This window comes from Engraulis encrasicolus, chromosome 14 (assembly GCF_034702125.1).
Source record: "Engraulis encrasicolus isolate BLACKSEA-1 chromosome 14, IST_EnEncr_1.0, whole genome shotgun sequence".
Taxonomy (NCBI): Eukaryota; Metazoa; Chordata; class Actinopteri; order Clupeiformes; family Engraulidae; genus Engraulis; species Engraulis encrasicolus.
In genome coordinates this window covers 27,351,019-27,378,594 of record NC_085870.1, presented here as the reverse complement: position 1 = coordinate 27,378,594, position 27,576 = coordinate 27,351,019, and the positions used below count along the sequence as shown (strand labels likewise).

Sequence of the window (27,576 nt, the reverse complement as noted above, 5' to 3'; positions counted from 1 at the left end):
TTCTCCGATGCCTTCTCTTAGAGATCAAAATGTTTTTGATATTTTTATCTGTCTTTTTTCTGTATTTCTTGCTTTTATCTTTACTTTTTTATTCTATTTACCTGCCATGCCTTATGCTCTTATTTTTTATTTTATTCCATATTATTTTATCTTGCATCATTTTTTTTAATCTTACTTTACTGTACAGCACATTGAATTGCATTTATGTATGCGCTATAGCCTACAAATAAAATGGCCTTGCCTTGCCTTGATGCAAACCAACCACAGCACCTAAATGACGCACCTGCACTTATTTTTTGCCTTCCTTATTAGAAAAACAACAACAACAAAAAAACAGAACAGTTTAGGCTGTTAGGAACATTGGCCCATAAGGTTATTCTTGTAATTCGGTGCTTATGAATCGTTGTAAGCCCAATGTCGTTGCCCTTTTACTAACGGACATACGGTAAGGAAATTATGACGTCAGGGCACACCTTTTCCAAAACGTTTGGCTCCAGGCATCGCGTTTATTGACTTGGAAGGTCACCAAGTGCGTCTTTGGTGCATGTTGGCACCAGGGTGTTCGAGCACCAGCACAGCAGTTACCCGACCGCTGCACCAGGCGGGCGGACGACAATCGGCTGCAGCGGCTGGAACTGGATAAAAAAAATCTCGGGCGGTAGGGAGGCTGCATTTCCTTCTTTGCGGTAACCTTACCTTGCTGTATACGCCTTTGCACTGGCCAGTCTAATTCACCTCCCCGCTTTGGTTAATTTGCTATAGTGTTATTCTTAGACTCAGGAAACTAGGCTTATTGTCTAGAAATAGGATTTGTTTTGTATTTAGCATTTTGCAGTGTATTTGTTCCGCTAATGACGTAGCATAGTGAGGAAACTGATGCGATGCGCTTTCTGTGTAACAACAAGCCAGTGCTAATTGTATGTGATTGCCGATAGGATGCATCTTTTTAATCATAACACTTGTCTCAGTAATAAGTTAATTTGACCGATGTTCAGGCACAGGAAATAGCGGCTTGTTGTTACAGTTTACCAGACAAGTCAGCATCTTTTGAGGCTGGTGTCTGTACGTGTGTCGTGCAGATAATGGATGAAACTCTCCAAAAGCCGGCCGGTGTTCAATCAACCCGCAAAATACCATCTTCTGTATTATTGTATTTTCCCTGTCACCCCTCCAGTTCAGCCTGAAGTCATGTTTTCATAGAGCAAAGACGTCAACATTGCCTTCAACTCAGCCCAGCGCACCGGAAAGGTCACCATGTCTGCGTGCCTACAGCGGGATAAAGGGTTAGCCAGTGGCGCTGAACCCAAGAGGACCGAGCCCCGAGGCAATGAGAAGAAATGCTGTGAGTGCAATTTCTCGTTTGTCTGTGCTGCTTCGTCAGACAATGGGCAGAAATAGGCAGAATCATCACACACCAGTCTTTTCCAAACACCTGCATATCTCTCTCTCTCTCTCTCTCTCTCTCTCTCTCTCTCTCTCTCTCTCTCTCTCTCTCTCTCTCTCTCTCTCTCTCTCTCTCTCTCTCTCTCTCTCTCTCTCTCTCTCTCTCACACACACACACACACTTTATTATTGATCTAGTATCATAGCATCAGGTTTCGGCTTTGTCATCCACCAAGATGCAATTGTTTTTCTTAAGCAAGTTAATGGCCTAAATACATTCACAATTATATCCTTATATGAGTGATATCACCATCAGATGAGATCAGACACACACATGCTCAAGGATCCCTCATGAGAAATTAACAGCTTCAACTGACTGCTCAATGCACCACGTCTACCTCTTTAGAATTCTGTTTCATGTGTCAGCCAAATTAGATCCCCCTGGTAAAGGAAATGATCTATTTTAAGCCTTTTGCCTGAAGTCGTTTTGCTTGAATCGGTTTCCCTTTTTCTCTCTGTCTCTGTTTCTGTCTCTAGCATGGGCCTCGTACATGACCAACTCCCCCACTGTCATAGTCATGATTGGCCTACCCGCCAGGGGCAAGACCTACATGTCAAAGAAGCTGACCCGATACCTCAACTGGATTGGAGTGCCAACCAAAGGTGAGGGAGAGGGCAACACCACTGTGGGTAGCCACTGTGTCTAATAATAATATTGTATTACTATTGTTGTATAATAATGTATTATTAGCATACTACTATGAATAGATCATTGAGCACGCATATCTGACAAATGCCATGTGTGACCTTATAATGACATGAATGACTGCATGTAACCATCAGCAGCTATGTGGCTTAGGACATTGAAATGAACTGCTCTTTTCCAAAACGCTACTGTATAGGTACTATGTATCCATTTTCAAAAATATTAAGCTATGATGTGTTTGTATTGTAGTTCTTAGTGAATATCAGTATCAGTTTTGTTGTTTTAATTTGGTAAGGAAAAATCTGATCACCCAGTTAAAATTGCCTCCACGCTACCTTGTGAAAATTGCATTTAAATGCATTTATATAGTGTTTTGGAATAGAGCGCTCAAATGTCCCTCACAGACTCCATGGCACCTGTTGTCACAGCTTAATCAGAGAAAAATCAACACAAGCAGTTCTGCAGTAGCGTGGACTTGCTGTGTATCTATGACGCTGGACCTTATCTTGCAAATTTGGGGCATATCTGCGTAGTGGTTTCATTGACATCGTGTGTGTGCGTGTGTGTGTGTGTGTGTGTGTGTGTGTGTGTGTGTGTGTGTGTGTGTGTGTGTGTGTGTGTGTGTGTGTGTGTGTGTGTGTGTGTGTGTGTGTGTGTGTGTTTGATCACCTTGCAGTGTTTAACCTGGGCGTGTATCGCCGAGAGGCCGTGAAAGCGTACAAGTCCTATGACTTCTTCAGGCATGACAACGCGGAGGCCATGAAAATAAGGAAGTAAGTTTGAGTTCTGCTGCCTGCCTGTGTACCATTCCATTGTATGGAAAATCTCTCTCTCTCTCTCTCAGTCTCTCTGCTCTCTCCTGAACATTCCAGAAAACCGGTTTAGCAAGTCAGCCATTTTTCTGTCTTTTCTGTTTTTCTTTCTTTTCTTTTTCTTTTTTTTTTGGTGTGAGGATAAACACGTGGGCACTTGGTCCTGATTGGTCCATTGCACACACGTAAGGTGGGCTAGAGTTTAACTTGTCTTTCACCAACATGCCAAAGCGGGCAGGTTAACAAGCAAACCAGCTGTGTAAAGGACATGTGAGTGCAGCTGTGTGGGATGAATGATTGATAATAGTGAGTAGTGATTAATTCATGTTTATGCAAACGGAGTAAGGAGAGTCGTAAGGACACACCATGTTTCCATTCATACCTTGAAAAAAATTCAGCGGTTGTTGCTGTTATTACCTGTATACAGTACAACATCATGGTCAGCCCTAGTTTCTCCTTACTGTTATCATTCACACAACTGATCCCTACTGATATTGCTTAGACAAAAAAGAATCTCTGGAGTATTGATCTTAACATAATACTCTGATTCTTCAATATTTATTCCCTTGAGGTGTGTGGGAGTCAAAGCTTGGTGATATGTAAAAGTAGTGTAGGGGATGAGCGCACATCCAGTAAAACAGGTGCTGGATCAAACAGAGACTTGTAGAAGACGGAATATCCCCACACTGTGGCTGCTTACTGATTTATTGAAAACCGTGTGAGGTCGAAACTTTGTGTTGAATAAATTGGTGACCAGTCACAGTGTGCGGATTTTCAAACATTTGTGCTACTCCATGTGTGCTGTACGTAAAGTGTGCATCTGAAATGGCAGGAGGCAGCAGCGGTGTGTGGGGCGACTCGCACCGTGTGTTTGAGGTGTCGTGTTTCAGATTGTCGGCTTCTGCTTGGCTGCTCCTGTTTGCCCTGGTCTGCTGTGCTGGTTAGGGTTGCCAACTATGAATGAAAAAAACACGGGACACGGGAAAATGTATTTCTTCGATGCCATTTCCTGCATTTTAATGTCCTGTGTCCCGTTTCAACTCAATGCGGAACCCTCACTTTTATTTCTAAATAAAATTCCGTATTTTAAGGGACAGTTGGCAACCCTAGTGCCGGTGCTCATGTCTAATGTTCTGCAGGTGTCCCGCTATAATGTGACACTCAGCTAACATCATTATGAACTTCACACACCATCTGGGTGGCCAATGGGGACGGATGTATCAGACATACTAGATGCGTCTCCTCCCTTCCTCTCCCGGCACTGGGGGTTGGTCAGTGGTGGTGGCGTGTCTGTAGTGCGCGCATGTGAGTACATGGCATGCATGTGTTAGGATATCAAGGGCCTTGGCTAATCTCGTGTATCAGTTCATGCCCACACTCTTTTCCTGCGCTTTGTAATGAGTTTCCACAAAAGTGGTCATCTAGGGAAATGGTTTTCCTCCTCAGTGCCGGAAAGTGGTCTTGTTTTTGATTGTCTTTCTTGTGCTTGACGCAGCTTCAAAAAATCCTTCTAATCCACAATTACAGTCATATGCCTGCACAACACTGATTACATTAAATCAGTAATTGTAGCCTGGCTCGCATTTCATTCAGCAGCATTACTTAAGGCCCAGAGGGGTTGGCTGATTTGATAATGTGGGCGGGCAATGCCCTGTAGTAACCCTTTTGATTGACTGCTGCAGGTCCCAGCCAAACTTACAGCTGGCGTGACACGGCCGTTTGAAAGTTAAAGGGCTGCTGCTGCTACTTGAAAGAAAGCCAGGAAATATTTCCATGTAGTGTCCCACATGCTCGACACAAAAGCTGTCACGCTCCACGCACATGCACCTGCTGGTAAAGAGGGCTAACTCCACAGTCATATTTTTATCCCTGCCACATTGAAGCTCTTTCTGATTCGCAATTCGAGCACCATAGCCTCAGGTGCGCCGTTCCATTAGTGAAACAACTGCAGGGGTTTGGGCCAGGTATTGCAATGACCCTGTCCCTTTTTTGTCTGTCTGCCTGTGTGTCCACCAGCCATGTTTTTCAGTCACCTGCGGGTGGCACCAAAGTAACACAACGTCACACGGATCTAACCACTGACTGAATTGAAAAGAATTATTTTAGTTCAGTGGGTTTAGCATTGGGCAGGGGGCTATGTTGCCATCTCTGATTGCTCTTGTTATTTGTTGAAAAAACTACCATAACACTTCCATGACATTACTTATAGTCTGAGGTAATGCATTTGGCACACATAGTCTTAAGAGTCTTTGGCAATGTTATGACTTGTTATGGTAATGTGTTATTGTCATTATGGTAACAACCAACTTTTAACAGTGTCAGTTTCTTAACGTTTTAAACAAAGCCACAATTAACAGTTGTTTATGCAGCGTGTGACCTTCAAGTGCCCTTCCAAAGGCATGCTGTGAAAGTTTTGTGAAATGGCTTGTTGTCTCTCTTCCATAGACAGTGTGCGTTGGTGGCACTGCAAGACGTCAAGGCCTACTTGAACGAGGAGGGAGGCCAGATTGCCGTAAGATCCCCAAGATTTTGGTTTAATCCTTTACATATCCTTTTAGTCATCTTCCAGTTTCTCATCACTCCATTTTTAAGCACTGTCTTCAATCAGGGATTTGTGAGATCAGTGTCCCCCCCGATGACTCTGATATGTTTGGGTGTTACATTGGGCGTACTTTTTAATTATCATTCGTCAAGTATCCCATCACGACAATATGATAACACTTTATCGTCAATTTCATTGATATTAATTTAACATCCCTGAACAAGACTCGTTTAAGGGAGGACAGGCATACATGTAAACATTACAGGACTATTGCACATTAATGTCACCTTAGTGAGAAGTGTATGTTTACATTATCTCCCTGGCTGCTCAGGAAGCAAGACAAGTGTACGCCTGTTGGTGAAAAGTAGTGAAATCCCCACCTTGGTCTTTTCTTGTCAGATTTCTATTCTCATTAAAGTGATAATGTCCCATTTTTGGAAATAAGCTTATTCTACATCTCCCCTTAAGTGAAATAATTGGGTTTCACCTTTCTCCTGTACTTTCAACCATTCTCCAAGTATGGCAGTGCAAATTTTCCCTCCATGCTAGCAGTTAACATGGAGTCCTATGAGACCAGCTGGCGGCTAACTGGTCTCATAGGACTCCATGTTAACTGCTAGCTTAGAGGTAAAATGTGCACTGCGGTACTCAGAGAATGGTTGAAAGTACAGAAGAAAGGTAAAACCCAATTATTTAACTCCAGGGGAGGTGTAAAATAAGCTTATTTCCAAAAATTAGACAGTATCACTTTAAGACTAATAAGGAGTGGCTAGGTGGAAAATTCGCCAAAGCTGTGCTATCACATTTGCCAAAATTCATTGGAATCATTTCTGTTTCGGCATGGGCTGTCTTTGGTGCAGGTGTTTGATGCCACCAACACCACGAGGGAGAGACGAGATCTCATTCTGAGCTTCGCAGAGGAGAATGCCTACAAGGTACAGATTCGCCTGACCTTTTTTTTTTCTTTCTGTTGGAATGAGTTAGATTTCCTATAATGGTACTGGAATTTGGTCATATTTTGAAGTGTACTTAACTACAACGTGTTGTATTTATGGCTAATGCCACTGTTGTTCCTGGTGATGTTCTGGGATCATGTTACACTTCCAGGCCCAGCTTTTGAATGTTGTTGCAACTGTGCACTAACAATGCATCCAAATTTCATGAAGTGTTTTATGCCAGTGTTTCCCAACCTTTTTGGCCTCATGCACCCCTTAAGCCTTTTTATTGCGCCATGAGTACCCCCTCACTTATGCTCTATATCTTCTCCTCTATCCCAATGTGTCTATACTCCATACATTTGATAATACTACATTTTCCCAAGTACCCCCTGCAGTGTGCTCGCGTACCCCTAGTGGTACACGTACCCCTGGTTGGGAAACACTGTTTTATGCAATAAGAATAAGAATGTATTATTATTGATTATGTCTTTGTTTTTATTTATTTATTCTTTATATGTCCAGGTGTTCTTTGTGGAGTCAGTGTGTGATGACCCCGAAGTGATTGCTGCTAACATTATGGTCAGTCATTTGAGTTTCTGATTGAATTGTGTGTGTGTGTGTGTGTGTGTGTGTGTGTGTGTGTGTGTGTGTGTGTGTGTGTGTGTGTGTGTGGGTGTGGGTGTGGGTGTGGGTGGGTGTGTGTAGGTGTGGTGTGTTTTGCATATTTTAAACCTTTGACATTTGATGAGCATGACCCATATTGCTGTTTTCCTTTGCAGGAAGTGAAGGTGTCGAGTCCAGATTACCCAGAGAGCAACAGGGAGAGGGTGATGGATGACTTCCTGAAGCGTATCGAGTGCTACAAAGTCACCTATCAGCCACTGGACCCTGATGAATATGACAAGTGAGGATTTTTTGCATACCACAGATATTGTTTAGGGTTTTTTTGTGCCTATTGTGTTTATTGATAGGAAAGTGGAGATAATGACAGGAAGTAAGTGTGGGGAGAGAGATGAGTAAGGATCGGCAAATGACCCGGGCCGGAATCGAACCCGGGTCGCCGGGTTTTTGTTGATAACAAAAAGGATTTTAAGTGTGCGAACTTACATATGGCAAAATATATTTAAAGCTCTTCTCCAAACATCACACATAATTGGCCCTGTCTCTGCTGTGTAACCTGCACTTCTCTGTAGAGACCTATCCTTCATCAAGGTGATGAACGTGGGCCGTCAGTTCCTGGTGAACCGCGTGCAGGACTACATCCAGAGCAAGATCGTCTACTACCTCATGAACATCCATGTACACTCCCACTCCATCTACCTGTGCCGGCACGGAGAGAGCGACCACAACGTGCAGGGCCGCATCGGCGGAGACTCTGAGCTCTCACCGCGTGGCAAGCAGGTAGCGTGTGTGTGTGCGTGTGCGTGTGCGTGTGCGTGTGCGTGTGCGTGTGCGTGTGCGTGTGCGTGTGCGTGTGCTAGAGAGAGAGGGGCATGCGTGTTCCTTTTCCCAAAGTGATTTTACTGTCCTTAATGAGTCTTTATGTAAATACACCTGGTCTTGACAGTTCCTCAAATAGGCCCTCGATATAATTTTAATGTTATTCAGCTTCACATGAAATATGACATATTTTGTAAAGGAATCTTAGAAAATGCATGTGCAATGCAATTAAGTTATATTCAGGGAACCTAGAGAAGGTGCTGTTTGTTTAAAAGGTGGCTGTCTTCAATATAGGCATTTTAAGTGAAGGGGAGAATCCTGGTTTGTGTTCATACACTTCCCTCGGAGGACTTTTACGGCCCTCGGATGAATTTGAAGTGGCCCTTGGAATGAAAAAGGTTCCCCACCCCTGCTCTAAACCTAACATAGCCTTGTTGTGTTGATCTTGTTTATGTCATGGTTCGTCAACACACTGCAGAGAGTTCCACTGAACTGAATGAGCTTTCCGAACTTGCAGAGAGTTGATGGTTCTGAATAGCTAACTGTTACATCTTATAAACAGGCTGTTGTCAAGAAAAATGTTCAGTCTCCGAAGTTCAGTCTGTTTACGTCTTGCATATCTGTCCGTAAAAGTATTCCCCTTGACTCAACAAATGATGTTGCTAAGCAGCAACGGCAGCTGGCCTGTTGGCTCGGTATGTAGAGAGTGTTGTCATGGAAAAAAGAAAGCATTTCATGTCTACTAGGGCTGCACAATTAATCGAAAATAATCGAAAATCGTGACATAATCGTGAAATCAAAATCGTGATTTCAATCTGGATTTAATCTTGGCAATAGTGACCTACCTTCAAGAGTGTCCTTGAAGCCAAAACATACTGATAGGCTGGTGTTTCTGGCCAGAAATATGTTCAAATAAGTTTCATGCTATTGCCTTTTACATGATTGTTGCAATTAATTTCATTTTGCTAATCCTGTATAGAATTAATTCTTGGTTATATTTCATTTTGTTATATATATATATATATATATATATATATATATATATATATATATATATATATATATATATATATATATATATATATATATTAGAACAGCAAAAATCAATGATCGTGATTAATAATTGTGATTATGATTTTTACCCAAATAATCTTGATTATGATTTTTTCCATAGTCGTGCAGCCCTAATGTCTACAATCCATTTCTGTTGATGTTACAATTTGTTTTAAGTTGAAGCATTCACTATGGTACTGCTTTTTATGCTCCTGCCAGGCGGTTCTCTGATTTGTGTGTCTGCAGTTCTCATGCAGTTCTCATGTACTTTGTGTGTGTCTCATGTAGTCATGCATTTTCTGTTTGTCATGGCATTCGCTCACGAGTTTTGTGTGTCTGTCTCATGCAGTTCTGCTATTTGGTTGTGTTTTTAATTATGTCTGTCATGCCAGCCCTTTTAAGCGTTTTGTGTGTCCGACGTCTCATGCGGTTCTCTCCTGTGCTTTTGTCTCTCTGGTGCAGTTCTCTCATGCGTTGCGCGACTTCATCGAGGAGCACAAGCTGTCGGACCTGAAGGTGTGGACGAGTCAGCTGCGCAGGACCATCCAGACGGCCGAGGAGCTGGGCGTGCCCTACGAGCAGTGGAAGATCCTCAACGAAATAGACGCCGTCAGTAGCCCTTACACACACACACACACACACACACCATACACCACACACACATGCACACGCACGCACTAACTCTAGGAACACACACACACACACACACACATACACTAACTGTTAAAAACACACACACACACACAAACACACACTCACGCAAGCGCAAGCACACACACACGCAAGCACACACACACACACACACTAACGATAGGAACAGACAGCAGACGTTGAAAGAACAAAAAAGCTACAGAATCCCATCTGGATTGCACAGATCAGGGATGAGGAACATGGTGAAAAGATTTGATCTTTAAGCCTTGATCAAGGAGAGTGACCAACTGAAGCTAGTGTCTAGAAAAATGTAGACATTCTATTGGTTGCTGCCGAACCGCATCATTGCTCATTACATATTTTGTGTGTGTGTGTGTGTGTGTGTGTGTGTGTGTGTGTGTGTGTGTGTGTGTGTGTGTGTGTGTGTGTGTGTGTGTGTGTGTGTGTGTGTGTGTGTGTGTGTGTGTGTGTGTGTGTGTGTGTGTGTGTGTGTGTGTGTGTGTGTGTGTGTGTGTGTGTGTGTGTGTGTGTGCACGTTTGTGTGTGTGTGTGTGCACGTTTGTGTGCTTGCGTGTGTGTGCGTGCGCGTGTGTGTGAGTGTGTGTTTTTAACTGCAGGGTGTGTGTGAGGAGATGACTTATGAGATGATAGAGAGCACTTTCCCAGAGGAGTTTGCCTTGCGAGACCAGGACAAGTACCACTACCGCTACCCTGGAGGAGAGGTACAGTACTGTACAGGAAGCTGGAAGCAGCCTCAGGCCCCTGACCAGTCACAAGCTTAAATATCTCATAACAGAATCAGAAATCAGTCTGTACTGTAATACACTCTGCCAAATGTGTATACACAAGGATGTTGATGCCTGTAGATGTCAACTTCCTTATGCTCATTAAATGTGGACAAATTGCTCTACTACTACACTCATTAAGACTGATTAAAGCTATACAAAAAGGGCAGTCAAATACACAACATCAAGTGGAAATGGGTACATGTACACATACTCTACTGTAACGATTGTAAATGCAAGCGGTGTAAACTCTGCATGTCCCTTCTGGCTTGCTGTAGTCCTACCAGGACCTGGTGCAGCGCCTAGAGCCGGTGATCATGGAGCTGGAGCGCCAGGGCAACGTGCTGGTCATCTGTCACCAGGCCGTCATGCGCTGCCTACTGGCTTACTTCCTGGACAAGAGCGCAGGTGAGCCAAGCAGGGTTGCCAGATGAGGCTGATGATTTCCAGCCCCAAAAATGCTCAAAACCTGCCTATAAGCACAAAAACCCTCCCAATTCTATTGATGTCTATGGCAAAAATTGGGCGGGTTTTTCTGCTAAATGCCATTTTTACCCGCACACTGCCATCCTAAGCAGCCCAATTGGGCGGGAAACGGCCCAATCTGGCAACACTGGAGTCAAGCAGCCTTCGTGGCTGGCTGTCTGTCTATCTGTCACAGGCTGGCTTCAAATCAGTGTTTTTCTCCTGCTCTTATCTCTTTCCTCCAGCCTTTTACCGGTGACTCCCCTCTTCCATGGCAAAAGCAGAAAGGTTTCCCTGCAGCAGTCAAGCAGCGTAAAATGCCTTTTTCCGTCCCAGTCAGCATCCCGATCTTGAATGACAGAATAACCTCTGAATTATGGTTTTTGCAAGACATAGAGTTTGATCAGTGATGATGAGCTTCACATCACTACGCTAGAGGAAAGGGCAAGATGAATTACGCTGATCTGCAGATATTTTGTGGCTTTCTTTGCAAATGGATCTTGGTCTGACTGACAAACATCCTATAGACATGAAGTTTGCAGAGGCAGAGTCAATGGCCGCCTGTCACTTTACCGAAGTGTTTACTGTACTGGAGTTTCAACAAATTAGGGGTGCATTTCTGGAAAGCGTAGTTGTTAGCAGTTAGCATCTTCGGTAGTTGCCAATGGGAAATTGCATTACTACCAACAAAGTAGCTAACATAGTCAGCAACTACGCTTTCCAGAAATACACCCCTGACCAGCCAGTGGGTTACATACAGTGCCCTCCATTATTATTGGCACCCCTGGTTGAGATGTGTTTTTTAGCTTCCAATTATTATTATTTTTCTCTAAATAATATGGGACCTTAATGGAAAAAAAGAGAAAAATCCAACCTTCAATACAAGTGCATTTATTCAGTGGGGAAAAAATCCCACATAAAGAAATAATTATTTGACATCAAATAATGTGTGTCACAATTATTAGCACCCCTGTTGTTAATATTTTGTACAACCCCCTTTTGCCAACAAAACAGCACCTAATCTTCTCCTATAATGTTTCACAAGATGGGAAAAGACAGAAAGAGGGATCTTCAGCCATTCCTCTTTGCAGAATCTCTCTAAATCATCCAGAGACCTGGGTCCTCTCCTCTGTACTCTCCTCTTCAGCTCACCCCACAGGTTCTCAATGGGGTTGAGGTCTGGGGACTGAGATGGCCATGGGAGGAGCTTGATTTTGTGTCTGGTTAACCATTTCTGTGTAGATTTGGCCATATGTTTAGGGTCATTGTCTTGCTGAAAGACCCAGTGACAACCCATCTTCAGCTTTCGGGCAGAGGGCAACAGATTTTGATTTAAAATGTCCTGGTATTTCAAAGCATTCATGATGCCATGCACCCTAACAAGCTTCCCAGGGCCTTTGGAAGCGAAACAGCCCCACAGCATCACTGACCCACCCCCATACTTCACAGTGGGTATGAGGTGCTTTTCAGCATGCGCATCTTTCGTGGCACGCCAGACCCACTTAGAGTGTTTGTTGCCAAAAAGCTCAATCTTGGTCTCATCTGACCAAAGCACACGGTCCCAGTTGAAGCCCCAATACCGCTTGGCGAACTCCAGACGTTTGCGTTTCTGATTGTGGGTGAGGAAAGGTTTTCTCCGTGCATGCCTCCCAAACAGCTTGTTGGCGTGTAGACAGCGCCTGATGGTTGATTTGGAGACTTTGTGACCCCAGGATGCTACCATTAGTTGTAATTCTGTAACAGTGAGCTTTGGAGATATTTTGATTTCTCTTACCATCCTCCTCACTGTGCGTGGTGGCAAAATAAACTTGGGTCCTCGTCCAGGCTTGTTTACCACTGTTCCAGTTGTTTTGAACTTCTTAATTATTCCTCTCACAGTAGATATGGGCAGCTGCAGTTGAGTGGCAATCTTCTTGTAGCCTCTGCTTGACCTGTGAAGGTCGACGCACATCTGCCTCACTTGTATGCTGTGTTCCTTTGTCTTTCCCATGTTTAAGAGTGGATAAGAGAAATGGCCTCGGTGTCACGTCATATTTATACCCCAGGGAAACAGGAAGTGATGAATTACTAATTAAATGTTCCTACATACTCTGGTAAACTTTGTAAGCTACTGTAGAAATGACAGAAATGCTTCAATTATATTTATTTCCTGGGAATTCTTAAGGGTGCCAATAATTGTGGAACAGGTGATTTAATGAAAAATAATTATTTTTTAGTCAGGGATTTTTTTATTTTCCTACAATTCATTTGAGTTGAAGGCTACATTTTCCTAAAATTTTCAGTGTGACCAGTATTCTTCTGCAATAAACACTGAATTTATTTTAAGGCTTTTAACACATCTCAACCAGGGGTGCCAATAATTATGGAGGGCACTGTACATGTTGTGTCCAGTCTGAGATGATGTTGTTTTTTTCCATGGTGAAGATGAATCAAAAGTACTCATTACATTGTTCGCTCTGGTTTTGTGTGTAGATGATCTTCCCTACTTGAAATGTCCACTACATACAGTTTTGAAGCTGACACCAGTGGCTTATGGTAAGGAGTTTTGACATATAGTTTTGTTTTCTAGATCAAGGCCTTCAAAAGCACACACAGCACCATGTAAATCATCAAATGTCATGAACACTTAATCCTATCTTAGTAAATGGAGGTTGATGAACCTTAAAAGTAGGTAGGACACAGTCGGCAATGCAACTACAGTATGCTACCCATTGCGACTATGCTGCCCATGCTCAAACCTCAGATCTTTTCATGAAGAAGTACAGAAATATTTACTGGTCTGAGTTTTGCAGCTAAAGAGGTTAATTACTGGAAAAATGTTAGACACAGAGAAGATCCGCCTTTTATGTATGAAAAATGAAAATTTCCCAGTCATAATGAATACTTAGATATTGATGGTGGTGGCACATACTCATGAAAAAGATAACATTGGTGAATCGGCAGCATCATTTCTGGAAGTAAACTACTAAAGAAAATGACATACTCCACCTTTTAAATACCATTTATTGTCTATACTGCAGTGATACAGATGTCATGAACGAAATGTAACCCCAATGTAATAATGAACTTTGTGGTTGAAGTAATATTCTACTGACTCCTGTCATCCAGGATGCAACGTGGAGACGTTTTTCCTGAACGTGGAGGCCGTGAGCACCCATCGCGACCGACCTCTTGTAAGTCACCCACAACACCTAGCCCCTCCATCTATCCAGCACCACTCATCACAAAGAGTGCAAATCATTTCCACAAACTTTTGATTTGGCCTCAGACCTTGTGTCCGCTTTGTCGACTTGGGAAAAGTCTGTTTTACTGTATATAGGACATCAATTTGACAGTCAAAATACAATGTCTACAATGTATCTAAAAAAGAACCACTGTTTGTTTTCAAACCAACTTAGAAAGAGACAAATGTCCTCTTGTGCTAGCCTGACTCTCGCTAGACCCTTGTTTCCGCTCAGCTTGGTGAGCTCACATAAGTGTCTGAAGGGCTTTCAGATTCGCCATGCAGCCAAACCAAACAGGATGCTGGGACTTTCAGAGATGTGACATAGTCAAAGTTTAAACGTAGTGGAGAAAAATAAGTGACACGTGAGTGACGGTTGTTTCAGACGACAATGGCCGCTCAGATGGACTCAGTCATTGACATTAATCCAGCAGATTTGTTAAAGTAGCACCTCGTTAAAAATGGCAGAGAAGTGTTTCCCCAATTATGTGCAAGGATTAAAAAAAAATAAAACCATGCCTTCGCAGACCTACGCAAATGGCGTAGCTCCATATGAATGTTTGAGGAGCCAGGCGGAATCCCTTTATCTGCTGAGAGTCAAGTTACACTTGTGGCACATGCCATTTTTGTCTTTTGAAGATGTCATTTTATTTAGAATGTTAAATTGATGTCTGACATAAACCTGACTTTGCCCAAGTTGACATTGAGGTGTGAGGTGTTGGAGGATGGAGGATAGGACATGAGCTTAGGGAAATGATTTGCACAAAATAAATTCCTCTAGGCTACAACACCTCTGTCTTGGTGCCCTAAGCCTGTTAGACAACACCACACTGCCCAGAGCATCAAAGCACTGCATGTCTGCCAAGTAAAGGGGGCACATGGACACACACTTACCCAACGCATTATCTATCCACAGCATGCAGCACCACTGAGGTGCGGTTAGAAGTGACTTGTTTTGCATGTCAACTAGCTTTACCTGCACTTCAGTAGCCTGAAAGGTGTATGTATCTTCAGTTCCCGCTGTGCCATATGTATGGGTGCGCCACTAGTAGTGGGCGTTGGATACATGCAATGCTACTGGTATTTTCCCATCCTTTCAGACCCTTTTCTTTTGGTGTTTTTGTTATTATTATTATTTTCAACTTCTGTTGAGGCTCAGACATTTTGCTCCTCATAAAGCAAGTCCCTGATACCAGATAACAATCTCCCTCTCACTCCGTTCCCCATTATGGCAGATCATTTCCTATGGAGATTATTTAACATTCAATCATCTCCAGTACATATTGTATAATGACAAATGTGATTTACACACAGAGGAGCTCCCATTATTGACAAATGTGATTTACACACAGAGGAGCTAATTTGATATGTGGATCGCCTTTGTCTTTAGACTTGAACTTGTTTTTGATCCTGCACTAGGCGTAAACTTTGGATGTGAGCGATTATAAACTGTGGTTGTGCGCTATGTAGAGTAATCTCCATCACGAGTGGAGTGGAATAGCAGGGTTAATAGACGTGTTTGACTGGTCGTGGTCTTAAGATTGTGTCTCCTGTTCTGGCTCAGACTGTGTTTGCAGTTAGTTGGGATCTTGTGAGTGGTGGTAATCATTCACTTAGAGAAATTATTGTTTTTTTGTTTATTTATTTCTGTTGGCTTGTGAGAGTTTGGCGACGTGCAAGAGGATTTGGCATTTGCATTTGTAACCTTACTGGGCGTTTCAAGGATCTGTTGTGTGAGATGCTTCTGATTTTGTTTTGCTTTGTTTTGTTTTTGTGAAGGGATGGGTGGGAGGCTTTGTGGGTCACGATGGCTGTCCTGTTTTGCCTGTAACGTTCCTCCTGACTGGTGGTCTCTCCCATCTTGTAACCAGGGCAAAGTGCGAAGAGAGCCCGCGCCCGTGCTGCTCCGTCGGAATAGTTTCACCCCTCTTTCCAGTCACGACCAGGTCAAACGGCCGCGGCTCTACAGCGTGCCGTCAACCAACCGGCCCTTTCTGCCCTTCGCGGCCGCCCCCTCTGCCCTGCAGTTCCCCGAGACGCCAGAGGGGGAGCTGATGCACCAGCAAAGCCAAGTTAGTGTCCCAGATCCTTATGGGTGACACTTCTTCTTCTTCTCCTCCTCCCCCTCCTCTTCCTTTGGAACGTCTGTGCTTATAATAACTTCACCTGTTGTGACAAAAACCCCTCCCCTCGCCTCCTAACTTGCCTACTTCTCCTCGCAAGCAAACAGAAAATCAATTCTTTCCCCCACAGGATATACTTAGCATCCTCCCTTTGTGTGTACGTATGTATGTTTGTGTGTTTCTGTCAGTCATCAAGTGGAGTTTAGTCAGACCATGATTGGCCTGTTGTAAAACAACAACTCCCAATGTGAATCCTACCTACCTACCCCTCCTTCTAGAGTTCCTGCCATCCTAATTCCTTTGTCCTTCTGTTCTTTGGTGTTTGGGTAGTACTGCGTGCGTGCATGTCTTCTGTTTGTTGCCTTGGACTCTCCCTCAGCTTTGGTATGCGCTTGGTGTGCGAGTGCTTTGTTGCTATTTGTTTTTGTTTTTAGTTTTATGATTACGTTATCATTTTTTGCTACCAAAGCCTGACTACTAGACATTCAATCAATAAGGGGTTGATGTGAGTCACAAAAATACCAATCACACAGTGATGTGAAGTACTCCACACGGTCACTTTCATGCAGCCCTTTGTATTTTAAGGGCAATTTTGAAATATTTGAAAGGTGCATGGTCAGCATTCAAATATACAGTTTGAATGATTTTGTGTGTAAAAAACCCAGCTGTAGTAGTCAATGTATGTCAAGACATTTTTTTCACTAAAATGATGATCATTTGAGACCAACAGCTGACATTGTGTGGATTACTTCAGTTTACACATCAGTCTTCAAGTGGGCTTATGTGGTGTGGTGTGTTGTTCGTATTGCTTGGCCTGGTCAGTAGTACTGTGCGTCAGCCCGTCTCCATTTCTACCTCTCCTTTCTTCCCTTCTTTCTCCTTCTGTGGTCCTGTCCTCCTCTCTCCCTCCCGTCATCTCCACAGCCCCGGGTGGGAAGCAGCTGTCTGTGAGTATTTCTGGAGACCTCCTTCTTCACTCTGTTTGCTCACTTTCCTTTCTCCTTTTTTTCCGCTTCTCTCTTGAACCTCTTGTGCTATTTCAAAGTCACTACAATTGCATTCTGACTTTGCGCCGTTTTTTAAAATGTATTTCCCTAACCTTGCATCATATTCTGATTGGATCAAGTTGTTGATGGTTAACTTGTAAATCCAGCCACCTAATAATTGGTGGTTCACCCATCAAGATACTGTTTAATCAAAATATATTTAAAGTTGTCATATATTGGCAGTTTAATACCCAGCATTGCTTAATATACATAGTAACACTAAAGCTAATTTTATTTTGATGGGTCAAAATGATAAGATCAAGATTTTTTTTGGCACTAACTGCACAGTTGTTTCCATTAATTGCATCGACAGACTTTTTAAAGCTGTGGCCTGAGTTGTTTAATATATATTAATTGCTTGTTTTGCTTTACTATGTGCTTACCAGTATATCATCTGTATTACTGGATTCAATTGAATTCTCCAGTTGCTGACCAACCATGGTAACTGGGGATCTCTGATTGAATTCTTTCTAATATGTTGCAGCATTTTGCCATCTGCTGTGTAAGGATTTATGTTGTGACAGAACCAAAAATATTGTTGTCTTCCATAATTATTATATATCCTAACCCATGTACTGTACAGTATAAAGTAATGTAAAATATGAATTATGGAAAGTATTTGATTAGTACTTGTACGTTAAACTTTTGTTTGTGATTTTGTTACATAATGATGGATGTCAGTATATTCAGTTAGTCTAGTATGTATTGAAACACAATATATTACACACAGTTAACGTTTTGTTTGTGCATAGAATATAGATATGATAAATAATATTTACCTCTACATGAGGAGGTAAACTGTTGTGAATTTCTCTCCCTAAGGAACCCCTCTGTGAAGGAAGTGACACTGACATCCCAGAACACACTGGTGACTGTGTCCGCTACTGAGTAGAGACGGGAGAGACAACTCCACTGTACACCGACCACACCATCCACCAACCTCACCCCTGAACCTCCAAAACTCCTCATCCAATGGATATCTTGATCTCGCTATCACACCACCTCCTCCTCTTCCTCTTCCTCCTCCTCCTCATCTTCCACTTATGTGTAATCCTTAACACGTAGATCAGACACACAAATGCACATAGAAACAAAGTAGCTCAATATGAAACAACCAGCATGTCCAATAATATCAACAAAAAGCAAGTCAAGTGAAAAAGCGCTCAGCATGGGCCCTATACTCCTTTAGAAATATTCAAATGCTTTCAATTAGTCCCGTGTCTTCAGCTATGGATGCCTTATCTGTGACTACGCACAACACTGAGAAAAAAAATCAGTTTGAACTGAAACTGAACTGAATGTTGGACAGAGCCAAGGGTAATCTTATTTTATGTATTTAATCAATCAACATCATTTTTGTCTGAATTTCTGCCAGGTCGCTAAGATTTTTGTCAGTCTTAACATGTTTGTTTATTATAGATTCAGACTGTTACAGTGAGGTAACTGCTCATCAGTTTGTGTACAGGTGATGTGTAGGGCAGACCCTGCAGAGGTAGTGATGGCATTGGCTGCCCACCAAAGAATGTAAGTCAGTGACTGACAGAGATGCAGCCTGGGATGTAATTTAACCCATAGAGTAACGGCTCTGCTGTGATTGTAAGGACAATTGGGCAACATGTCAAATTATTGCATGGGTTTGTCATGGTTATATAGGGTGCAGGGTACAACATAACTGACACGCTTTTCAACCCAAAGATACCAAATATTTCCTGCATGAATGCATAAACCAACTATATTAGAATAATTATTTGTGAAACAACTAAAACTAAAAGTTTGCTTTGTGTAACCACTTTCTACTTTGATGAGGTGTAGCTTTGGTAGTGTATTACAGGTCAAAGTCCAGCAGGGGTTGCTGCTTAGGCCAAAAACACTCATACCTCAAAAAACAAGGGTAGGTTAGAGCCATACTGACATAGAACATGCAAAGATGTAATGTATAAATTCTATTACCCTACTGGCAGACAGTGAAGTCAGGCTTTAGTAACTGTTGAAGGGACCAAATACCAGTTTGTGGGTTTCCCTGTCAACGTTGTCTGGGCATACCAGGAGACTTCATTCACTAATTTAATATATAGGCCTATATATATTTGTTAGATGTATTTGATATGAAAGAAGGCTATTGTAATCACATTTTACATACTACTGTAATGTATCAAAATTATTAATGCTTACTAAAGAAACAAGAAAAAATACACACAGGCACTAGCCTTTCTTTTCAAAATACCAAAATGGAGCCCTCTTGTGGTTAGTGAAACACAGAACAAAATACAGATTGGTACAATATTATTATAATTATTTTTAGTTATGTTGCTATTGGTGTCACTACACCATTCTCAAACACCATTTGCCACAAAGTATGTCGTGCCTTTCACAGGTTTTGTCCAGCTCAAAGCCAGATATCCTATACAAAGGATCTCATTTTTAGGGTACTATAGAAGATTTTTGACTAAAACTAAAAGGCATAGAAAGCATGAATTACACTTTGCAGAATGTCAAAGAAACTGGATTTTTTTTTTTTTTAAAGGCGAGTAGGTCATCAAATTGAAAATCACACTGGAAAGAATGTTTTCACAGCTGTCATGAGATTTTGATGAGATGAGATTTTGATTTTGTTTTGTAATGGTATGTGCCCTTTAATATTAGAGTGCATAAGCAAAAGCTATATTAGATATGAACTGTAGATGTATATTTATAGAGACCTGCCTTCTAGGAGGGCAACATAGGCATACTGAAGGATGTAAATATCTTTGCATACATTGGTTCCACATATGATACACAGAAATGTATAATTTTGCTAATAGTCTGGCAAAGAAAGGATTTACAATCTTGATACAGCAGTTTGGCCCATTGCTATCACTGTATGATGCTGCTGTGAATGTGAGACTTGTGATGCACAGCTTTTGTCTGCTCAGAAAAACAAACTACTGGTACTACTACAAAACTGTCTTGCTTTGGATAGGCATTTACACCTGCAGCTGTATCAAGACAATGCTAATGCAAACATGCCTTTAAATTCAGGGGATGTTGTATGAAATGTGTTTTTTAATTGTGAAGCTGTGCCTCTGAAATAGACGGAGAAGGTATAGTAGCCTACTATGCTCTGTTATGTGATGGTGTTTCGCGTTGTCGAAATGAACGCAGTTCAACAAGCCTTCAGCAGAGCTGAATCCTATTCTACTGTGCCATGGACGTTTTATGAAGCCAGCCTTGTTCAGTGCATTGTGGAATTCACGTTTTGCTGCATTGGAATGGTAGGGTCTGCTGTAGTTGCTGACTTGTCTGCTTGTTGACAAATGTTCCTGTGTTTTGAAGTGGAGAAGGTCATTGTCTGCTGTATTTATAGAGGTTTTGTCTCCATGTATTTCTGTTATAAGCTCACAAGATTGTTCATCAAGCACATGTATGGCTGTAAGAATAGTATGCAATCTGTACATTAAAATGTTAAATGGAAAATTTGTGTATTTTTTCCTTATCTTTATAATCATTTCTGTACTACATAATGTCATATTATAGTTATACGGCTACACTAGAGTAGGTCTTTTTTATTGTAACAACACATCAAAGACAAACGTTGGAAAGGCGGAGTACAGTGCAAACATTAACCAACACTAGAGTACAATCAAAGACATGGGGACACGGAACATGACAGAGGGACGCTGTCATTTACGTCACATTGTATTCTTTGATGACGCGTCACGCACGTGAGTTGTCAGTGTTGTCTGAGAGAAGAGTGGTAAGAGAAACAACTTTCCACGTAGTGGTGGAGTATAATACTTTTCATTTTGTCTGTTATGATTGAAAGTGAAGCATCGACAGCATTTTATAATGATGACTATATGTTACCGGTTAATTAAAACGTACAAGTGTTGGCTTTATGTCATCCACAATTCAAAAAGCTAATGTTAGCTTGCTAGTGTCAACAGCCGGTTAGCTAGAACTAGGCTAACGAGTTGTCATGTCGCCTATTTGGTATCCAAGTGAAGAATATAATCACACTCATTACATACCTTCGTGATAACAAAAGTGTAGACTGCACCGGTTGCTAAAATTGTATTAGTTGTATGTAAGGACTCGCCTGACAGTCTGTAAAAAAAGGTGTTAGCGGCAGCAGTTTTAGCAAAGCAATGCAAGCCAAGCATTCTTTTGTGCCAAAGATCATACAGGATGGAATGATGCTTTGATGCTGGATATCACATGAAGCTTATGGATGTAACTTTCACAAATTTGACTTGAGATTCAATTGGAACTGGGGCAGGGTGTGTAATGTAGTGACACTTGGCTCGCCTTCAACTTGTCTATGTAGCTGAACTAGCACTTTAGCCAGTGCAAAACCTGCTAATATGCTAGGCAGACTATTCTTGTTTTGTCTTATCCGACTTCAGATAACGTCCAGTCAATGCGTCCAGTTGTAGTTCTAGCAATGACGGCAATACCCACATCATGTGTCCTCTATTGTAACAACATTGTATTGGAAAAAACATGCTGGTGCACTACCTTGTTTTTTTCATGGTTTTGTGTAGTAGGGAAATTAAATGCTTGGATTTCATGAAGTTGACAGACTAATATATACCAGAATTGCCATCATTATGCCACTTACATTCGTTCGGTTTCTAAAATGTGTTTATAATTGCTTATAAGTTGAGTCTGAATACTGCTTAGTCATCATCAGGGGCTGCCAGCTTGTTGTGATTGTAGCCGTAGTATTTCATAATCCTGCCACTGTGACTTTGTGACTGTCTTGTGATGACCACTGCTAAAGTAAAAGTGGCTTTCTTGTCCTCAGCCCCCAGGATAGGAGGACAGGATGCTTCGTCTGCGCTGCAAGGCCAAGAATGGGACGCACCTGATGCAGGGCCTGACCCACCACTCGTGCGTGCAGGAGCTGAAGCACAAGGTGGAGGAGCTGACAGGCATCCCCTGCCACGTGCAGAAGATCATGGTGGGCTACCCTCCCTCCAGCCTCGACCTCCGCGACGGAGACGCCAGCCTGCAGGACTACCCCATCAAATCAGGTCTCGCACTCAAAGCACAATATATTTGACATGACATATTACATGTGTACCTCCAGGACTATCCCATCAAATAAGGTCTTGACCCAAAGCATACTTTATTTGACATTACATATCGTAGGCACTGTTTCACCTCCAGGACTACCCCATCAAATCAGGTCTCGCACCCAAAGCACCTTCTTATGCATACTAGACTACCACATGGAAGCAGGTCCCAAACTCAAGCACCTGCTGTTTGACACACATATTGCACAGTTGCACTGACATTACCTCTGCTCAGTATACTACTGCTACCAATCAAGTCTGTTCTGGCTGACCCCAGGCTTTAGGTCAGGACTACTACCCCATCAATAAATCCATCCCATCCCATCAATCATCGGGTCTCACACCCAAAGCACATACTATTGCATATACTGTGGCAAGCATAGTACACTGCCTCTACCACTGTGTGCCACTGACACTCAGTCTGTTTTACCTGACGTCAGCCTCAAGGACTACCTCATTAATCAGGACCAAATCCTCCTACAGACCAGTCATTGCCCTATAAGGAAAATTTGGTGTAAAATGAAAATCTGGAATGCAAGGTTGTCTAATGCCTTCAAAATTATGTCACACCATGCCACTGAAATGTTGACAATGTTGCTGTCTATGAATATGTTCCCCTCCCCAGCCATTATACTTTTTTGGCAATAGTGTCTCAATGGAGGGAGGTGCATTTCCCTTAACGTCACTGAAAAATTGTCTGCCGCTCATTGCTGTCCATGAATATGTTCCCCTCCCCAGCCATTATACTAGAAATGAGCGGTCTGCATTGTCCAACGGTGAATGTAGATATTGTTGCCAAAGTTATACATTGACAATCTGGCCTATTTAATATTTAAGCTAACATAACAGGTGTGGCATGTTTCAAGCCACTGGGCACTGAGGAATGTGCATTCCTTCCACTTTGAAAAGCAAATAACATGTGGCTGTTTGCGTCAGCTGTGGTCTAATGTTTAGTTTAATCGTAAGGCTGTAGATTCGAGTCCCATATCATCTATGACTGAAATGTCTTGAGCAAACACCTACCCCCTTGACTTAGCCACACGTCTCTGATACCGGCTAACCTCCCACCTACCTAATATTCTCAGAAAAAACACTGAATACCCCTTACATAATTAGCTTAAGTCTATTTATGATCTTAAGTCACTTTGGATAAAAGCATCAGCAAAGTTTAATGTAAAATGTGACACTCCATGAATGCTTGTTTTCCCATTTCATCACCAGGTGACACACTCATCGTAGAGGAGGAGAAGAACAAGCCCAAGGCCCCGTCACAGGCCACGTCGCAGCCTCAGCCTCAGCCCCAGACCACCACAAACACGCCAACGCCCGCCCCTGCCAACACCCCCGCGGGCACCCCCGCCGCTGCCAACTCCAACGCCCCCGCTGCCAAGGTGACCCCTCTCCCCACACTGCTGCCTCCGCAGGATGCCGTGCCCACCCTGGAGCGGCGCGTGGTGCCCGCCGACAACTCCTGCCTGTTCACCAGCGTGCACTACGTGGTGGAGGGCGGAGTGTACGATCCGGCGTGCGCTCCGGAGATGCGCGGCCTGATCGCCCAGATCGTGGCCAGTGACCCGGCGGCCTACTGCGAGGCGGTGCTGGGCAAAACCAACGAGGAGTACTGCACCTGGATCCGGCGCGACGACACCTGGGGCGGCGCCATCGAGGTCTCCATCCTCTCCAAGTTCTACCAGTGCGAGATCTGCGTGGTGGACACGCAGACGGTGCGCGTGGACCGCTTCGGCGAGGACGCGGGCTACGGCAAGCGCGTGCTGCTCATCTACGACGGCATCCACTACGACCCGCTGCAGAAGGCGCTGGCCGGCTCGGACGCGCCGCCCCAGACCGTCTTCTCCACGCACGACGACGTGACCCTGGCCATGGCCCTGGAGCTGGCCGACGAGGCGCGCCGCAAACGGCAGTTCACGGACGTCAACCGCTTCTCGCTGCGCTGCATGGTGTGCCAGCAGGGCCTGGTGGGACAGAAAGAAGCACGGCAACACGCCAAGGAGACTGGGCACACCAACTTTGGGGAGGTGTGAGGAGGAGGATGGAGGAGAAGGATGGAGATCAGGGTTGGGGGTTAGGGTGGCAGAAAGTTCTAGAAAACAAAACAAGGGGTGTATTCAAAGAACCTGGCTTAGAAATTAACCTTGTGGTAGTGGTAAATCATCTAATAGAAGAGCCTGGAGTCCTCATTTTCTTAACTACATGACGCCTGTGGGACTATCTATTAGCAGATTTGCCACTTGTATGATAACTTAGCCAGGTTTACCCATAGAGGAACATAAGACTTGCGGTGTCACGCCCCCAATTGTCACAGCTATTCTGGCTGCCATTATTTGGAGGTAAACCTATGCAATGTAAATGAATGGAGAAGGAACCCACCTCTGTCAATAAATGGCTTCATAATGCTAAAAATTCAACTCACTATACAATTCTACAATAGTAGAAATGTGCTGCTAAATATCTCCCTAACTGCTATGAATTGATTTTGAATATGATTCTAAAATACATTTTATTGATTCGTATGATGATTTGAGTAGATATTTAGCCTAACATTTCAAATCTGGTCCGTGTCATTTTCACATTCTTATGGTTTTATTTATTGACAGAGCTGGGGGCGTGGTCTCCATGGGTTTGCATTGAATAAAGAACACAGGTCTACCTAGTACCTACACAATATAGACACTGCGCTTGCTGTTTTCCAGCATTGTCGTGAATTGCCGTAACACCTCTAGCCTTATGGTTTACCTCTATGCGTTTATCACTTAACCATGCTCTTAGAATACCCCCAGGGTCTGAGAATGACACCTGGGTTGCAAATCAAGTTCTTCCCCACTGCCTGTTTCTTTGGACTCTACCCTCATGATGCGAGCCTCAACTTCATAAATTAGCAACGTTTTTATTCAATACCTCGCAAAAACAATCTTCAGTTATCCTCCAAATTATTCTCTTATTCGCGTCAAGGATATTGAATGCAGGGAAATCCGCAAAGGCAAGAGGCCGGAGGAAAGGACGACACTAATGACATGGACGTGCTGCCTTGATGATGTCCATACGACGGACGCCACCATCCAACTCTTTACTTTCCATTCCTTTGCTCCCTCATGCTCACACTCACAACCCTCCCCACCACCCCTTATCCTGCCCTCCTCTCCTCTCCTCTCCTCTCCTCTCCTCTCCTCTTCTCTCCCAACCTTAACCTCAGATCTCTACACAGCCACCCAACCACCCCCAGCTCCACCGCATTTCCTGCTGACCACAACTTCCTCACCACACAACAGAACTCTTCTTTGTCCAGACCCCCTGCTCCCTGCTACCTGACTACCTGTTCCAGTGTGTTTGTATGTGTGTGTCTGCGAGCGTTCAGTCCTCTACCTCACGTAAGCCCAGCAAAAGCCAAGAGATACTCTTACCCAACCCCCCCACAGTCCACACTGTCTGGTCCCGCCACGTCAGTATTAAAAAGCAAGAAAGAAAGAGACAAAAATGAAACTATTTCCCCCCCTGTAATCCTCCTCCGGGGGTGCGAGACTGCTGTTTTAAATGTTCCTGTGGTGTCTTAGTTTTTGGTAAATCAGCTCAGTATTGTAAGCTAACACAAATCACACACAGTTTCACACTTAACTAGTGCGGAACCGTCTTAAAGGAGAAGTCCTACCGATTACAACATGCAGTTGTGTTGTATAATCCCAATTGTTATTGCTGTCTTGCTGTGTGTGTGTCTGCTGAGGTTGCCTAACATTTGGGATGATATTTTTGGAGTATGTGAAGAACAAACAATGCCCCCATCAGAATGGCCAGGATCTCAGAAAGGGCTGAGCAAAAAAAAAAATGTCGTCATCAGGTACTGGGTGAAGGGTAGCAATTGAACTGCATGTTGAAATGGGCAGGAGTTCTCCGTTAAGGTGGTTCAAGCAATGTATGCAGACATCTAGATGGAGAGAATAGGTTTCAGTGGAAGCCAAAACAAACACAACAAACACACACACACACCCACACAGCTTTCATTTGTTTTTTCACACAGAAGGCCTTTATCGAAAGCATCTCACAAACACTCCTGTGGCACTACTTCACAACTGCAGCCGTCGCGGCTGTCTGCGTGTGCGTGTGTGTGTGTGTGAGTGCGTGAGTGCGTGCGTGCGTGTGTGCGTGCGTGTGTGTGTACGAGAGAGTTATTTGTCGTGTTTTTGGACTCTAAAGAGCCATCTTGGCAGGTGGGTTGGATGCTCTTCATAGGTTCTCAGTATCTGTCGGTACACTAATTACTGTTACTTGAAAATACTTAAATAAATAGTCACTGAAGATAAAAGAAAACTTGGGATTGTAGTGAGTAGATGGGCAATAACTAGCTTTAAATGGCATCATTTGTTTTTTTCTCTGTCTGAAAGAACTTCTAGAAAATAACTCTTTTAAGTTTACTGGACAAGGGAACATTAATGAACTTGCAGCTTTCTTTGATGCAAAATCAACAAGGATGGCAATGGTGCTACAAGTTAACGTTCTCATAGTATTTTTTAAAACTGTTTTAAATATTTGGGCTTGGGTCATGATGCAAGTGAAGCCAGAGAGTGTTGATTGATTGATTGTTGTTGTTTTTTTAAATAATTATTACTTTTTTGCAGATCACCAAAAGATGTCATGCAGTTTTTTGTTCAAACTTGGATGAAATTGTTTTGAGTCGATTTTAAATTGAGGGAAAATAAAGAGTAATGATGGTTTGAATGGTGTGTTTTTAAATTGCCTTAATGATATATTAAAGGGCAACTCCTGCGAATTTCAATGTGCTGTTGTATTGCTCACGCTACCCTTGACTTGTCAGTACCCGGTGACGCCGCAGTTTTTGGCCCAGCCCTTTCCGAGATATGAGCTCTTCTAATGGGGGCAACTTTTGTTTACATTTTTTAAAAAATGAGCATAGGCCTACTCCAAATGTTTTCCCAAAAGGTATCGCTGTTTGCTAGCTGTCTGCTGATGTTGCATAACCTTTTGGATGTTTTTGGGAATAAATAAAAATGTTTTTTTGAAATATAAACAAAAGTTGCCCCCATTAGAATAGCTCATATCTCGGAAAGGGCTGAGCCAAAAAATGTGGCGTCACCGGGTACTGACAAGTCAAGGGTAGCGTGAGCAATACAACAGCACATTGAAATTCGCAGGAGTTGCCCTTTAAGATCCCAGCTTCAGACTGTAAACCTTGACCAATTTAGTCCAGCTATCTTCTCAACCAGTTGATGCTGCTCAGCAAACCCACTAACGGACATACAGCCTTGGAAAATTAAAAATTAAGAGACCACTTCGAAAGGATCAGTTATTCTGATTTTACTAATTATAGACCTGTGTAAAATGAAC

The 27,576-nt window shown here is 43.0% G+C and overlaps 2 protein-coding genes across 7 annotated transcripts; both read left to right on the top strand.

The window, feature by feature from the left end:
* The first annotated feature begins 6 nt into the window (after nt 1-6).
* On the top strand, nt 7-20,830 carry pfkfb2b (6-phosphofructo-2-kinase/fructose-2,6-biphosphatase 2b). 5 transcript variants are annotated; one of them, XM_063215319.1, is made up of 17 exons: nt 7-658; nt 1,201-1,342; nt 1,921-2,046; nt 2,766-2,862; nt 5,347-5,413; nt 6,304-6,378; nt 6,904-6,960; nt 7,161-7,285; nt 7,575-7,782; nt 9,337-9,483; nt 10,143-10,247; nt 10,589-10,718; nt 13,248-13,310; nt 13,884-13,948; nt 15,870-16,070; nt 17,046-17,068; nt 17,990-20,830. In XM_063215319.1, exons 2-17 carry the CDS (start codon nt 1,255-1,257, stop codon nt 18,057-18,059), a joined length of 1,647 nt encoding a protein of 548 aa, XP_063071389.1. In that variant the 5' UTR covers nt 7-658; nt 1,201-1,254; the 3' UTR covers nt 18,060-20,830. The 5 variants fall into 5 exon arrangements, with proteins under 5 accessions (XP_063071389.1, XP_063071388.1, XP_063071386.1 ...); XM_063215318.1 differs by having other exon boundaries at nt 7-686; XM_063215316.1 differs by having other exon boundaries at nt 7-686; nt 1,175-1,342.
* A 23-nt stretch (nt 20,831-20,853) lies between these two features.
* Nucleotides 20,854-26,949, top strand: yod1 (YOD1 deubiquitinase). Of its 2 annotated transcripts, none has more exons than XM_063215309.1 (3): nt 20,854-20,868; nt 21,951-22,179; nt 23,443-26,949. In XM_063215309.1, exons 2-3 carry the CDS (start codon nt 21,972-21,974, stop codon nt 24,261-24,263), a joined length of 1,029 nt encoding a protein of 342 aa, XP_063071379.1. In that variant the 5' UTR covers nt 20,854-20,868; nt 21,951-21,971; the 3' UTR covers nt 24,264-26,949. The 2 variants fall into 2 exon arrangements, with proteins under 2 accessions (XP_063071379.1, XP_063071380.1); XM_063215310.1 differs by having other exon boundaries at nt 20,860-20,900.
* The last annotated feature ends 627 nt before the right edge of the window (nt 26,950-27,576 follow it).